The 17,511-nt window shown below is 36.3% G+C and overlaps 1 protein-coding gene across 4 annotated transcripts in view; it reads right to left on the reverse strand.

Annotated features, from left to right (window-relative positions):
* Window positions 1-17,511, reverse strand: part of LOC111046877 (gastrula zinc finger protein XlCGF57.1-like) — a 54,435-nt gene extending 36,924 nt beyond the window's left edge. For 2 of the 4 annotated variants that reach the window (XR_005570897.1, XM_039424519.1), the window contains exons 1-4: window positions 17,346-17,511; window positions 15,113-15,190; window positions 14,625-14,726; window positions 13,026-13,173 (exon numbers count right to left, since the gene is read on the reverse strand). Coding sequence is in view for 3 of the 4 variants with exons in the window: in XM_039424519.1 (XP_039280453.1) it covers window positions 13,026-13,173; window positions 14,625-14,726; window positions 15,113-15,190; window positions 17,346-17,357 (340 nt within the window). In the remaining variant the exon portion in view is untranslated. Of the gene's footprint in view, window positions 1-2,213; window positions 3,670-13,025; window positions 13,174-14,624; window positions 14,727-15,112; window positions 15,191-17,345 lie in introns of those variants that run through there. The other 2 variants (XM_039424521.1, XM_039424520.1) reach the window with 2 other exon arrangements.

Raw genomic sequence — 17,511 nt, forward strand, 5'->3', positions numbered from 1 at the left:
TTTCAAAAAGATGAATCTACCAAAATTAATGAGTGAAAATAACCCGGCTTTTTGCAACCGGCACTAAGTACCTGATTGAATGATTACAAAAGTTCAACAGCTGAGTCATAATTTTGACACAGTCCCACACACAAACTCGCTCACTCACTTCAAGTAATAATAATTCATTTATTATTTGATCCATAGATTCATATACATGAACTAGCCGTCAGGCTCGCTTCGCTCGCCATATCCGTCTAGCCAGGGGGCTCCGCCCCCTGGACCCCCGGCTGGATCATCCAAGGATGAGATCAGCAGGCTCGCTTCGCTCGCCTGCATTTTTCATTTGAGCATTTTTATCATATGTTAGGACGATCCAGTCGGGGGTCCAGACTAAACGTCTGGCTAAACGGATATGGCGAGCGAAGCGAGCCTGACGGCTTGTAATATAATATTCCCAGGAATAGCTCTGATTGAAGTAGCAGTGCCCAATCAATTTTTCCGCGATAAATGCATTTCAATCTTCAACTTGGTGCCAACCTAACAAAGTCAACTCAACTTAATGCCAACCTGACAAAATTATTAATTTAGTTACCAGTTAACAACTGTTTTGAAGAGGTACTCTCTCTAGATTATAGTTCTATATTAACATATGCATTTATTCTAATTATAATTAAGAGAATAAGAAGAATATACATGCCAAAAGACGAACTTTAAACCCTTAAAAACCACCCTTAGAGCTAAAATATTGCAAAAATATTTCTTAGTGCGCATCTAAAGGGCCAACTGAACATACCTACCAAATTTGAACGTTTTTGGTCCGGTAGATTTTTAGTTCTGCGAGTGAGTGAGTGAGTCAGTCAGTCAATCAGTGAGTGAGTGCCATTTCGCTTCTATATAATATATAGATATAAGATCTTGTCAAACATTCATAAATATAAAAATACATTAATTCAAATCAATTTGGGCAGGTGCAGGTACTATACACTAAAATGTTATATCACAGTTGGAATTCAAAAATTCTTCTATAGAGTAATAGGGCCTTTCTACTAAATAACTAAATAATTTCATTTTCAATGCTTTATTAGAAACATTCTTGGCTCCAGCAGGAAGCTTGTTGAAAAATTGACACCACCTACAAAGCATGTTTTATATGACCTACATCTTGGAAGATGCAACATAACAGAACAGAACAGAGCATAGTATATACAAGTTGAATACAGTTAATACTTTTAGTCGAATAAACAGAGGTCTACAAGTCTCTTGCTGACTCTTATGAAAAATAGTTGGAATTGCTCTCTTCTGGTACAGCAGTAGATGCTTGTGGGCCGTGGGCTGTGTGATCCTACAAATGCATGCCATGAGCTAGATGTCTCAGAACTAGAGCAAAATACACCATTCTTAGATGCTGGGTTGACAGCTGGTCTCTAAGTCTTCTAAGAACAAACGTTGATCTTGTACACAGATTGTCTACATGAACACTCCACGACAATTTTGGGTCTATGTTGAAACCGAGCAGAGCAGTCTTACTGCAGGTGCTTGGGACTCATCTACAGAGCGCAGACTGCATATCATTCTTGAGGTCTTTCCAATATTAAGTTTCAATCCATTGGCTTCAAACCACTCCTTTGCTTCATTAAATATGATTCCATAACCAACAGACGACGAAATAATTATCTTCAGCTGTTTTTACAAGGATGAATAATAATTATCCTTTTAATGTCCTTCAGCAAGTTTTCCCAGGGATGAGACCTAGTGCAATCGAATATTTATATTATAAACCTACTATGTTCTGAATTTCGTGAAAATCGTTAGAGCCGTTTTCGAGATTCGGTGAAATACAAACATATAAACAGAAGTTGCTCGTTTAATAGTATAGGATAAGGAATTATATAATAATTATAATATTTAATAAAAGAAGATGATGAGTAAGTGGAATAAGGATGAAAGAAAGAGAGAAAGGAGGAGAAGAGAAAGAATGAGAGATGGCAAACATATTATTGAAACAAAGATAAGAGCCACTCAAAAAGTATGTCCTCGATTTTACTGGTGATTATCCATTCAATAGTTCTTTTTTAAGCAATGTGACAGAATTTCTATTAATATGCTCTGTAAGGTAATCCGGAATTTTATTAATTAATTTATTAGCTAGGTAAAAGTATTGTCTCCGGCAAACATTAAGATCCATTCTTATATTTTCAAACCTATTTCTGGAAGGTCGAATTGAGGTTTGATTCACGGAATAGAAAAATATCTTTATTATTTCTAATGAAAATTATGAGGTTTTTAATATATAATTGACGGACTGTTAACACTTTAACCTTTTTGAATAAATATTTAGTTGGATAAAGACAAGGTTTACCTAAAATAGTTTCAATAAATATGAGCAGCTAATGGAAAGTGCGAGGTTGATTTCAGAAAGTGCGAAAGCTTTTGGAAAGTGCGAGGCTGGCCACTAACGGTGAGACATGCATGATATACATATTGTCATAGATTGTTGAGTCATCACAGCAAAAGGCTTCCAGCAAAATTTGTTGAGGTTAGGTTTCTGCATCTCCAAATTTTTATTGCTTATATTTTCTTTGCTGCACTATTTGAGTTTAAGTTTTCATTTATCTAAAGAAAAAAAGCAGGTCAGGTGACCTTTGGTGACCGATAGGGGTCACTAAGAGGACGAACCGAACACCACTTGATTTGGAGGCAGACCGGAGTCAGTGACAAAGGCTCGTCTGGAAGACACTAGGAGACCATTTCTGACAAGTTTTGACCTGTTGCCATGCACTACAACGACGGTGATGACTGCCACTACTCTCCCACCACTCCTAGTGACTCCCCTCCCTCCAGGTAGTGCCAAAGCATGGCCTATCACCTCTCAGAAAGGAGATAATTTCAGTGTTGTGAGATGACAACCGTGGTGTATGTGGAGGACACCCAACACCGCGAGGAGCTCAGCCGTCCCCAACCACCCGCCGGCACACACCACACTGTGAGCAGCATCCCCCACTCCGCCCCTCCACAGACGCCAGCCCAGGGCGACCCTGGCAATTTGAATAGAGGAGGGGGGAGGTGTGAGCCGATACTTACTCGGAACCTCAAAAAATGTTGATTGAAGCCTTTAGCTGTGATGAAACAACAATGTATGGACGACATTTGTGTGCACACACATGTTCAACACACTTGTCCTGTTATTAGTGACCACCTTACTGAGAAACACAGTAAAATGAATTTGAATGAGCACACGTAAAGTCACAAATTTTCAGCTAGTAGTTGTTTCTCCTTTATGTGTTCTTAAATGTCTTTTCAAAGCACATGATCGAGCACTTTTATAGTCACAATACTTGCAGCTGAAAGGTCTTTCTCCTGTATGTGTTCTAATATGTTTTTTCAAATTACTTGATCCAGCACATTTATAGTCACATAACTCACAACTGAAAGTCTTTTCCCCAGTGTGTTTCGTCATGTGTCTCTTCCAATGAGTGATCGATGGAGTTTTATAGCTGCAGTCAGCACAGCTGTAGAGCTTGATCTTTTTGCCAGCCACAGATGGCTCAGTGCACTCTTCCATGGGAGAGATTGAATGTGCATTCAGTCCACCCACTTCTGTTGTATTGGCATTTTCAGATGTGCTGCAGTTTGAAGGCCACATCTCCGGTTCACTCTCCACTGAACATCCTTCTGCCTCTTGCTCAACTGCAAACACCAATAATGCAACTTGTAAATGATTGAAGCAGAATAAAGACAAAAAAGTAATAATAATTTATAGTGTAAAACACTCACACAATTTTCCTTGCCTTACCTCAATCATACCTCATTAATTATCATAATCATTATTTACCAATTGATACAATAGTTTATACAAACCAAGAGTTTTGTTGCCGTTTGAATAGTATATACATAAAACAAATTATAGTGTTAAATATTGGGTTGGATTATGAACAATCAGAGAAATAATAATAACAAATGAATTATGCCATGAGCTATTTTTTTATTGAATAATGATCCATTATTGCTAATCCAGACCATGGTTTTCTCTCAATTGAGATACATATATAGGTTGAATTGTCTGAAAATGATTGGTTATGTACATAGCTGCCCATCTTTATTGTTTCAAAACATTTAAATACTCTCAAATATATAGGGAACTTCATCTGCGTTTTGATACAAACTGTAAGTAATGAATATTAAAGCAATAATCTGACATGAAATTGTGAGCTCTAGTTTGATGAGTGGGGCATCCACTATTCATCGACTACTCAGAAGAGCAACATGGCTACAATTGACAAACACAGCACATTATTGCATATCAGTTGTACTGGAAATAGGATGATAATCTGTAGTGAACACAAGAAATCAAGTGAAGGGCAATTTATTGAAAGAATAAGACGTTGATGTTGGCAATACCACTATGTATACTGAGTGTCCCAAAAGTAAAGTGCCAAACTTCAGGAATAGGTTCTATGGGTCAAAACATAGGAAAAATGTGGAATATTTTTTTCCTAAAACGCTTCGTTTACAAGATATTGGCCATTTTTTATTTTTTACAAAATCATTTTTATCTTCAAAGTTTTCCAACCGATCGCAATAAAAATCGGTAGGTATGTTCAAATAAGAGAGATGAACTGTAGAAAAAATATTCAACTTTGACAAATTCGAAAATTCAAAATGGCGGCCATTTTAAACTTTCAATCCAAAATTGCGAGAGAACGGTGATAGATAGAGAAATTTAACAAGAGAAACTTTTTTCAGGAAATTTCATTTACAATCATTCAACACCAAAAAAATAAGAATCGGACAAAGTATAACAGAGATACAATGAAATGTGTGTTACTAGGCAGCAAAACAGGAGTACATCACAGTAAGCTATTAGAAAAAATCTGGTATGGTACACTCACACAACTTTCCTTGCTCATTAAACTATAAGCCTCTTTCTTGAACGAGAATGTTTGAGGGGAATAGCATAATGACGATTGGCGGCAACATATTTGAAACTACGATCAGACTTCTGTATATGTGTATAATTGTTTTCAGAGTACTTTTTCCTTTGTGTGAATTGTGAAATTCGATGATATTTTTTAAAAGTCGTCAAAACAGCTGTTCTACAGATGAAATATCTCGACCATGTGTTCTTTTTATGAACTGCTCTACCTACCTACCTCATGCACGAGAAGGAGGCTACAAAGTCCATTTCTCAAGGATGAGGTGCCCCCCATTAGTTTCCCAGGAAGGAGACTCATTCCAGTTAATAGAGCTGATAAATAACTATACAGGGTATGAATTTGAAAGAAATCGGACGAGTCGTTTTTGAGAAAATCGTGAAAAACATGGTTTTTTAGTGATCATCCGCCATTTTTCTCAATAATATTACGGAGCTCCTGAAATTTTCCCAGAAATGAGACTCATGTCAGTTGATAGGGCTTATAAATAGCTATCCATGGTATGAATTTGAAGAAAATCGTTAGAGCCGTTTTCGAGAAAACCGTGAAAAACATGGTTTTTTAGTGATCATCCGCCATTTTTCTCAATAATATTACGGAGCTCCTGAAATTTTCCCAGGTTTGAGACTCATTTCAGTTGATAGGGCTTACAGATAGCTATCCATGGTATAAATTTGAAGAAAATCGTTAGAGCCGTTTTCGAGAAAATCGTGAAAAACATGGTTTTTAGTGATTATCCACAATTTTTCTCAATGATATTGCGGAGCTCCTGAAATTTTCCCAGAAATGAGACTCATGTCAGTTGATAGGGCTTATGAATAGCTATCCATGGTATAAATTTGAAGAAAATCGTTAGAGCCGTTTTCGAGAAAACCATGGTTTTTTTAGTGATTTTTATCCGCCATTTTCCTCAATAATATTATTATTATTATTTTTTATTGCATCCCAAACATCTGAATAATCAGACTGGGGATAAGTCAAAAAAGCAACCTAAAGGAGGTTCTCAACACATATCATGATACATTAAAATACTGTAATTATACAATAGTCACATGAAATATTAATAAATATATATATATATACAGTATATATAAAAACGCAGTTAGTCAAGATTACCTATGTACAAGGACCTGGGAAGAATCAAAGACAAGGAACAATAATATATCACTCCTGCAGAAACTCATCCACAGAATAGTATGGCCTTTCAAGTAACAGCCTCTTTAACATTCCTCTGAATCTTCGTAAGTCCGCCATGTCTCTAATATCCTGAGGTAATCTATTATATATTTTTGGGCCCATATATTGCGGAGATTTTTCAAACATGGCGGTTCTATGAGCAGCCACTGATAGGGAGGCTGAGTGCCTTGTATTGTAACTGTGGATTTCATTATTGCGGGTGAAGTTTGGTAGGTTTTTGTGAACGTATGAACAGATCTCCAAGATATACAGTGACGGCAGTGTAAGTATCCTGCTACTCAGGAATAGTTCTCGACAGGGATATTGGGGGGGTTTACCAAAAATAACTCTTAATGCTTTTTTCTGAGATCTAAATACTTGGATGAAGAATTTTGATCTTCCCCAAAGGGTTATGCCATACTTGAGGAAAGGAAAAAGATAACCGTAATATACCACCATTAGGGCTTTGAAGCTCAATGTGTTTTTGAGCACTCGCAGAGAGAAAATAGCCGAGTTAACCCTGGAGCATATTTTTTGAGTGTGTACTGACCAGTCCAATCTACTATCTAGTGTTACTCCTAGAAGATCAACAGCAACGCTCTGCTGGGGTACACTCAAATCGGCCAACTCATTAAAGTTTCTGGATGCAAAATGGGGGGGTTGGAAGGTAATGAACTTGGTCTTACTTGAGTTCATAGACAGACCATTTGCAGCAAACCATTTCTTGATATTCAGTAGCTCTTCCTGTGTTTGGGTGACTACAGCTCTCAAACTTGAATTAGTGGCTTAGTAGAGCAAGATGACAGATCATTTACGTATATAATAAATAATGTGGGACCAAGAATGGAGCCCTGTGGTACACCAGCATTGATTACAGCCCATTTTGATTGATAATTTTTATTGTCATGGTTTATTAGGGTGGCCTGCATCCTCTCTTTCAAAAACGAATTGAACCACCACAGCTCCCTTCCCCGAATGCCATATTTTCTCAACTTTTCAACAAGAATATCATGATTTACGCAATCGAATGCTTTTGACAGATCGCATAGCACTCCACATACCTGCTGGGAGGCGTCTAAACTTGCCGACACAGTATTGAAAAATTTTATTAGAGCTGCTTCTGTATCAAGTCCCCTTAAGAAGCCAAATTGTGTTTTTGAGACTATATTATTCACTCTCATAAAATGAAGAATTTGTTCATTAGCTGCCTTCTCAAAAAGTTTGGAAAAGGCTGTGAGGATGGCAATGGGTCTGTAATTGTTCAAGTCCTCTTTGTCATCTTTCTTGAAAATAGGTCTTACCAGTGCATACTTCATTTTATGAGGGAACTCGCCAACAGTAAAAGACTGGTTGAGGATCCTGGACAAGGGTTCAGACAATATATCAGCAACCATCCTGAAAACTTTCACTGGAATTTCATCCCATCCAGCTGAATTTTTATTTTTAAGTGATTTAATGAGCACCTCCACTTGCTTGGGACTAAGAAGTTTAAATCTCATCCTAGAGCTGCAGTTACCTACCACGTTTCTTGTTGAAGCAAGCAGATTGTGAGTACTTCCAACACGGTTTGGAACATCGATGAAAAAACTGTTAAAATCCTCTGCTACTGAACTAGGATTGATTCTTGCTCTGGATGGGATTATACTTGCTTTATTCTTGTGCTTACCTAGCTCAAATTTCACTATGTCCCATGCGGCCTTTACTTTGTTGTTGGCTATCTCTAAGTACTTTTCATGATATTTCCTTTTGGCAAGTTTAATGACACTTTTGAATATTCTATTATACGATCTGTAATAATTTTTAAAGTTTTGATCCTGTGTTTCCATGTACAGTTTATGTAATTCTCTTTTCTTCCTACTTGACGTTACAATTCCAGCAGTAATCCAACCCTTTCTATTATTTTGTTTTATAGGAATGGCACAGAATGTTTCATTGAATATAGGCAGGAATTTTCCTAGAAAGCAATCAAAGTTCTCATTGACTGTGAGAGACTCATTGAAATCCCAATTTACAACAGAGAGCTTGTCTCTGAATACCTTGAAGTTGTTAATAGAGAAGTTTCTCATTTTCACACTTTTTCGAACTTTTGACTCAGGTGTGACTCTCTCTGACATGGGTAAAAACAACCCCTTATGGTCAGAGAACCCCATGCTGAGGACAATTCCGTTGCTGACTTCCACATCATTTTTAGAAAAGATATTGTCGATGCAGGTAGCAGAAATTGATGTTACTCTGGTTGGGGTGTTGAAATTGGGGGATAAGGCATATGATGCAAAAATGTCAACCAAAGTTTTAGCATCATCGCTGTCACCAAGCAAGTCCACATTGAAATCCGCTGCAAAAAAGACGTTTTCATACCTGACTCCAACACCAATGTGATGGAGGAAAGAGTCAAGTATTTCAAAAAATTCTCCTACATGCTCTTGTCTGGGGATCCTATAGAGGGATATTATTAGTACCTTAGGTCTGGTAAGCTCAATGCACGATGCCTCAAATACCTTTTCTTTATTAAATACATGTAAATCACCTCTAACTTTATATTTAACATCATTTCTCACGAGGATTGCTGAGCCGCCATGATTATCTACTGCCCTAGAGAAACTATCAGCACAAGAGAAACCAGGAATCGAGTTAAGTAGGCTGACATTTGAAGTGTTCAACCAGTGTTCATTAAGACATATTATGGGAATGAGTGTGTGGAATTCAGAAAGGAAGACTTGCAGATCATTTCTATTGCTTCTCATTCCACGGATATTGATATGTAGCAGATAAGGAATATCCTTCTTCAAGCTACTTGATGTGTCCCTGGGTTGCGGACCACTCAGGTGAGAGATCATGCCACTGCGCCCCCTCTCAGCCACTTCATTAAAAAAGTCTCCCTTACAGCAGTATTTCTGAATGGCACCCTATCTCTGATCAATTCTGAAAATCTGTTACACAAAATGTGTTTTCCTGACTTGTTTAAGTGTAGTCCATGCCTTGTGAAACCTCCCCTACTTAATCTCTCATTAATGAAGCAGATTCCCAGGTTTTTGACATTCTTTCTTTCAATTGTGTTTATATATTTATGGATGAAATCATTTGCCCTGTCTATTGCCATGTTCAGTTCGGGTTTGTCAAATCGATTAGGAATGGTGGTCACAATCAAGTTGGTTCTTAGACTGATAGGGATCAGGTAATCCAAATTCTCTCTAAACCGGTCGAAGTTTTGGGATTCAGTGTCGTCAATGTCATTTGTACCTCCCATTACTATTAAGTAGTCCTTGGCTCCAAAATTTGATGTTTGTTTGTCCGCTCCATTTATCACCTGGCCAAACGTAGCATTTGGCTTATAAAAGACTTGTACATCAGAATTAGGGATTCGAGCTTTGACAATTTCACAGATATCGCGTCCATGACTATCAGCTAAGATAAGGATTTTGTTTTTTTCATTTTTTACTCGCTTTTTTTTCTCAGTTCTCGGTTCATCTTCCAGGTGTTCCTGCTCTGCAAAAATCGTTTTGATTGTTTTATTCGGTTTTCCGATTGGTTTTGTTGTTTTCGGTGAAATGCTATCAATGCAATTATTATCGTTGGATGATGCGTCTGATATGGAGTCAGCCAATGAATTGTCTAGTATACTATAATAATTTTTTGTTGCAGTGATCATGGGATTAATGGCTTTGTAATTAGTAGCTGTGTCACCAGGAGAGTAGAAACCTCGGAGATTCTTTACCTCTATCTCGAATGATTTATTTTCGCTCCTCAAGGCAGTATTCTCAGCCTCCAAAACCTCAATGCTTATTTTCATCTGCTCTATCAACGTTTTATTCTCCATCAATTCCTTGTCAACATCGATTGAATGATCCACTACATCGCTCCATTGCTGTTTGAGTGTAGTTAAATCCTCCTTCAGTTTACTGTTTTCTTTTCTCAACAATACAATAGTTTCATCGTGATCGTCACATGAATGGCTTAAATCAGAATTCAAAGGAGGCGCAGATAAGTTCGGGGTGCTATGTAATTTAGATTCATTGAACATATTGGGAATGGCCGAGAAAATTTCAGCAGTGTCATTGAATGACTTTTCTAAAGCTACGACATTATCAGTAACCAGGCTACCTACTGAGTCATTCAAAGACAACTTAGATCCATTGGCAGTAGCATTCGGTGGATGATTATGGATAATTGTCAGATTTGACTCTAGAAAGTATGCGTGATCTGTTTTTACTGTACAAATGCACTTCTTATTCAGACAACGCCAAACTATATGACCCTGGGGTGTAGTTCTAGATTTCCTGAATTTATATCCATTATAAATCACCGCCAAGTTTCCCGTACTAGTTGTCGTCATTTGTAGCTTCATATCAAGTGCAAAAAAAAACCTCTAACCAGATCAGAATGAAATTAGTATGGAAATTAAAAAGCCGTAATTCCAATAGCAGTACGGAATCAGAAGAGATGAAAAATTATTGCTTACGTTAAGAAAATATAAATTCAAATGAATGGGAAAATTCGTGAAAAAATTATAAAATGTAAATCATTATTAAAAATATTTATGCTTAGTGATAAGAAAGAAATTATTTACTCGGATTTATTTTATTTTTCTTTTATATATTTTTTCAAAAGTTTTAATGAGAGATTAAATATTTTTCTCGGTATATTATAATTATTCTATAAGAAGGTTTTTATGAAGGAGAGGACAACAAGTTTGAATGAATCAAGATAAATTAAAAAGCTACTATCTATCAAGTAATGAGAAATTGGGAATGAGAGATTTTTGTAAAAGAGAAAATTCTACTTTAAGACAAAGTGATCAATTTAATAAACTGCCTCTAGTCATAGATGACTAGAAAGGAAAAGGAAATGATTTAGAAAGGAGAAGGAAATCTGATGAGAGCTATGCTGAATAAATGGGAACCGCTAAAATATATTAGCATTAATGCAAAGAAGAGTCAAAAAAGGAGGAATTAGCTCTAGTGAATATTTTCAACAGAAAACAAGTCTTTAACTTCCAGTAAACACAGGCGAAAATTCGATGAAACAGTCTGTCCTCAAATCGCTCGTACCCCGTCTGGGTCCGGGCCAAGAGCGACTATAACAGGATGCAATGTTCACAAAACCTTACAGAGCAGCCTGCCGATTCCTCAGATCTGTTTCAAACCGTGTGTCAATAATTATAATTATCTATGATCATGTATAAGCTCTCCTCAACGAAATCAGGAAGTGGAAAGGGATGTGAAAATTTTTCATGAAACAGAAAAAGGAATGGTTTAAGAGACTAGAGAATTTAACAACGTTTTTAGTTTACTGATACAATTTCGCAGTTTATGGTAGGACAAGTTTAGAAAGATTACATTTACAGGAGAAAAATATGTAAAACGATTAAGTGGTAAATTTATCTGGGTTAAGAAGATTGCAGATTGATCAATTTATTCTAGGAATAATTATTGGAAAAGTTCAGAGTCAAACGTAATCAAAGAGTTTAAGCTACTTATGTAAAGGCTAAGGAAAAAGTTGAAATACTAATGATATATGTTAAAATAATATTAGAGTTAAATTAATTTTTTAGATTTATAGATTATTGGAATATTGTTAATAATTTTAAAAATATACTTTCTAGGTTATGAAATGCTACCGAAAACAATGAATAACATTAATCTCTACAGGAAGAATCAGAAACAGTCAAGCTTATCTTATCTGAGCAGAGCAGCTACGAAAACACTCCTTCTATCACCACGGCCTGAGCCGAACTGATTATTGAAGGAATGTGTATAAATGCAACTTATACCTATAACTGTTGCTATGGCAACCACATCTGATAGCTATTACTCTACATAATAAATTATTGACCGAGCGAAGTGGGGTCTAAGATTCAAGTCGACGGTTTGGCATTTCTCTTAATGTTTAAATGTTTGATTGTTTATATGTTGCGCATTTACAGCGAAATGCGGTGATAGATTTTGATGAAATTTGACAGGTATGTTCCTTTTTAAATTGTGCGTCGACGTATATACAAGGTTTTTGGAAAGTTTGCATTTCAAGGATAATATAAAAGGAAAAAAGAGCCTCCTTCATACGCCAATATTAGAGAAAAATCAGACTATAGATATTATTCATCATAAATCAGTATGTCTTGAAAGGAGATTAGATTTTGATGTTAGCATTTTTCATTCACCAACCCGAACAGCCATTAGCCGTTTTCACACCGATATCTCGCCGACACGATATACAGACAGGATTTACTCTGATGGACAGTATAAGAGGAGGCTACGGTTTATAACTGCGCGAGGTCTACTGTTCACAGAACTAGTAGTTCCTTCATTTCCTGTTGTGTTATTATCATTGTGTACGTTCTGTGTACAGTAAATTGTTCCAGTTCCAATCGTAAATTGTTCCATCACGTGACTAGTGCAAAATGTTCCCATGGAACGCCATTTCAAAATCGTTGGTTCAAGATTTTGGCGCGCACATATAAAGTTGATTTACACTAAAATGTGTCGTTTACTAGCTGCCTGAATGAATAAAGGCTGTTTTACAAACTTACCGTCTAGAAAAGTGTACATTTCTTTTATTCCATTACTCTCAAATTTTCTATGGAGAAAAATTCATTAAATGAATGGTTATCAAACATCATATTGTTGGTTATGTATTTTATGGCTATGCTATGGTAAACAAACTATCAGCGCATGCTCAGAGAAGCAAGCAGACTACAATAATCGATCAATGAGAGCTCAGATAGTTGGAACTGTACCAGGTCGGACAATTTACCACGCTTCGACTGTGGGGCAGGAGTTTGGAACTGGTTTCTGGTACAGAATTTGTCAAAACTCTTCCACATGGAACGCGGAACTTTTTACCTGGTAAATTGTGAATCAGACAATTTACCACATTCCATGTACACAGAACGGGCCCATTGATGAATAAAAATGAATGAAATAATAACACGAATCTCACCATATTCTTCCTCTTTGATGAATATTAGATTATAGCCAGGGATTAGATAATGTTGTTGGCTGAAATCATCATCAGTTAGAGAGCATGCAGTGCTGCACTCTGGCGCTGGTTCTTGGCTGCTATCATTTTCCTGCTTAACACTCGCCATCTGCAATATTGACATCACAAACAATGAGAAGACAATCGATTATTGTTACACTTCATGTAAAAGACACAATTATTGGTGAAGGAGCAGCAGCTACTGAATTTGACTGCTGCCTTGAGTTATATCACGATAATTCCAGTTCAATGTCAGTAATTGTACTGGTTCTTAATAATCATGAAATTTCAAGCTAAGGCCAGCCATTCACGTTAAGGTTTGCCAAAGAGCTATAACTGTACAGATATTCGTCTACACCATGCAGTAAACCTGGACAGGCAAGATATACTACTGTGCACTGGGTAGGTGAGGGGGAGTTGAAGTTGAAATAGCAGCCATCAAGTTCTGCTCTCTAGATTAAGATAATCTGATTGCTAGTTTGGTGTGTGTAAACAGAAAACAAACATGAATGCTAGTCAAAATATTAAGAACTTACTGCATAGCAATAAAGTATGGACTTTCTTCTGTATTCATACACTTGTAGGTTCAACTCACACTTACGGGACTCAAGTCGAGAAGAGACTCGATTCTAGTCGAGAGCATGTGTTTCCAAATGGTGACACTCAGACCAGTCGATTCTAGTCTCCGCGATTGTCACCATTTGAAAACACATACTCTCGACTAGAGTCGAGTCTCTTCTCGATCTGATTCGCGTAAGTGTGAGTTGCCCCCTGTGGGTTGGGGGAGCTTTGAGTCGAACATCGTACTCAAGAATGTGTTGAAAACCAGAATTCACCCACAGTATCCCTGCGTGTCGTACGAGGCGACCAAAAGGGACCCCAAGCCAACTCCAGAAGTTGCCTTACCTTCAAACCCACGGGATCTGCCCCATCAGGGCAGTTTCGGAGGGGCAAAAAGAAAAACCCAAGAGACCAGAGATGTGTGAAACTCCAGCACAAATGCGGGTCAAGAGGCTGAATCGAGGACTAATCAGTCTGAAGAGACTGCCAAGCATATCACATTGGATTACGACAAGCAACCAGGTGATGAAATGGATGTTAGTATAGGGAAAAACTCCAGGTTCTTGTAGAGGACACAGGTATTGGTTTGCCTAACTAACATACTACTTGAGAACACAATAAGCTTCGGTTTTGACGTGTAGAGTTCTTTGAACCTTTGGATTATTGAATCCGTCCCTTCAAAAACAATAAGTGTGAGTTGAGCCTTAATGTTATTGACAATATTGCAATATGAGTATTGATTGTGTTCCTTGAATTTGAAGGAAATAGAATTCTATCCTTCTATTCAAAACAAGCTGGTCTTCCTGTGGGATTATTATTATTATTATTATTATTATTATTATTGACTCCCCACAATTGTAGCCATGCGCTAATAATAACAACAACAAGCTGGTGACCTGTGCTTAAAACTTTACGTTCTGAGATCTTGAAGAACTGAAAAAGGTCTATAACCATACTAAGTAAATTATTTATTTATTCTAGTCAAGATCGAATACATGCCTGATTGGAAGTTGAACCTTTGTGTGAGGATGACTCATCTTTGATGCTGCTAGTTGCTAATTCACATTCTCCAAATTCATCCTCCTGCATCTCGATCTTGATCTGTGAACATAAGAGATTCTTGTGTCACTTGAAAACTAGACGAATATCAAACTCAGCAAGTAATAGTGCTCACTATAAAAATATGGGTTGTAGTAGTTGATGCTTGTTTATTTCTGTTGTTAGAATATCAATCAATAGATTCAAGAATGTATCTTTTAAAGAATGGACCTTTTACTATTGTCCCCATTGATGACTACTCTTCTTTTCTATGAAAGGCGATCGAAAAAATATTGCATAATTATAAAGAATATTCAGACAGAAATAATCTTTCAACTAAATTTCACTATATACTATCAACAGTAGAAAAGTTGAAAGAAAATTGGATTCAACTTGATCATATAGCTGTAGCCAGTAAATTTCAAGGTGGATTGTTCAACAATACATGCCTGTTGAGTAGCTGTATCACTACGTGCAGCTCCAATCCAACTGTCATCAAAAGCACTCTTCTGTTTCTCTACTTTAACCTGCAACAAAGAGACAAAAAATCAACTTGAATCCTTCACAGTAGAATCTTGTTGAAACACGTTTTCTGTTTTAAGTTTATCTATTTCAGATACCCTGGTAAAGTACTGTACTTGACAATTAATCAGGCAACACTCTGACGGTGAGAATTTTCAAAGCTTGAAATCCCAATAGATCGAATAATGGTGTTTTTAGCTCTCAAGCAACAGACCCCCATTTTACACATTGCATAAGAGAGTACAGAGTAAAGCACTGTAGATGAGTGGGAGATGCTGGTCTCCTATCGGGCGCCTCCCCAGGTGGCGGATCGGGGAATGCCCTCTAGATATAGGGGTACCGAGGAAATCAAATACCCGGGGTGGACTAAAACCAGCAAACTGCTGCCTTGCAGGTTAGATTAGATTTCTTTATTTATGTATGTTACAATATTTACTGGCTTATACACTAATTTACATTAAATGGCGGTAATGCTAATTATTCAACTATAGATAATCAACATTAATCAAAGAGAATAAAGATTGAATGCAATTAGAATTACCATAATATAAAATTGTAATGTAACTTCATAAATCTGCGGTGTTTCAACAAATAATTGTCGAATCTTTAAGAAGGATATGAAATAATATCCTTCCCATCAACACACGATCGGGTGGTCAGTGGACACAACGCAGACGGAGATCAGTGGATATTCAAAGGCTAAGGAAAGAAAATTTACTGCTGCCTTGTAGTTTGGTATTGGCTTACCAAAGGCTAGGGAGGGACTAGCCTTTTCTACTCCATATAATTATAATTAGCTTTAAATTTGGAGGCCACTAATGTCTTTGTGTGTATCGTGCTTACAGCTTACATGGGGACAACAGTAGGGTTTCCACTAGCTCAATTTGCTGTTGCAGGAACACAGAATTGGAAATGCCATCTATGCATTCAAGTATCGGACAATCCCACATTCCTAAATAGCTAGTGGCAGCTACTATTGCTCCTGTGTGCAGACTCTTACCAGATTTTGTTTCTCATCTGCCCGCTTGGTCATGCATAAGCATAATCAAATTTTGGCTAAAGTGTACATCCATTGCCAAAATACCTGTCATTAAATTTTTGGTTGGGATCGATTTAGAAAGTTATTTTGAGCACAAAATCACTAAAATTAAACGGCGGTATTGTTTTTAAAATAAACTAAGTCCAAAGTAGCACAATTTTACATGCATTTAACCTGAGATAGTTAGCAGCCATAAGTAGCTAAGGTTGGGAAAAGCTTTAGGTAAGAAAAGTTTTGGTTAGGAAGGCTTAGGTTAGGAAAACTTAGATTAGGAATATCATAATTATTTGATGATTTCGATATTCAAAATGACTGCTACTTATAGGTTAAATGCATGTTAAAATTGTGCTACTTTGAACATAGTTTATTTTAAAAACAATAGTGACCGCCGTTTAATCTTAGTGATTTTGTGCTCAAAATAACATACTAAATCGATCCCAACCAAAAATTTCATGAAATGTATTTTGGCACTGAACGTACACTTGAGCTGGGTTTACACTAAAGTTATTAACAAAATGTATTAATATGTTACTATGTAACATAATAAGTAATTGATTAATATGTAGTTAATATGTTAGTAATGATAATAACGGAACTTGACAAACACATATGTTTATCATATGTATGGTAAGTTATGTTCAATCTAATAGAATCTAGTTATTAATTAAGTTATTAACATTTTGTTAATAACTTTAACTTTGATGTAAACCCAGCTTTACACCTCAATCTTTTACTAGCACATAGATGCATTTAATGTGATCACACCCTTAAATAGACAAGATAACAATAAAAATATGAATTCTGATAAGAAACTTTATTCCCAAAAAATTATATGGAATAAGAAACAATAAATATTGTATGAATTAATAAGCGTTAAGTGATGCTGATTTTTAAGGTTATGTTGAGGAATCTTTTACTGGCACATAAAATAATGCATTTAATGTGATCACGCCCTTATAACAATAAGGATACAAGATAACAATAAGAATATAAATTCTGGAAAAACCTTACGGCCAAATAATTATATGGAATGAAAAACAATAAATTGTATAAATTTTATAATTAATAAGCTATACTTTTTTTTAAGGTTATGTTATAGAAAAACTATTTCAAAAACTCACCTCTTTAACCATTTTTCTAAAAATAGGACAAAATAATATAACATAAAGGAACAATAAAATTTGAATATTCGTTTTCTAAGTTAAATTTATTAGAATAATTTAACGTATATTATTAGCCTATACAGTTTTACAGATCTATCCTTTTGTTATTTTCCCTTTGTTACCT

This window comes from Nilaparvata lugens, chromosome 3, assembly GCF_014356525.2.
Source record: "Nilaparvata lugens isolate BPH chromosome 3, ASM1435652v1, whole genome shotgun sequence".
In the NCBI taxonomy this organism is placed as follows: Eukaryota; Metazoa; Arthropoda; class Insecta; order Hemiptera; family Delphacidae; genus Nilaparvata; species Nilaparvata lugens.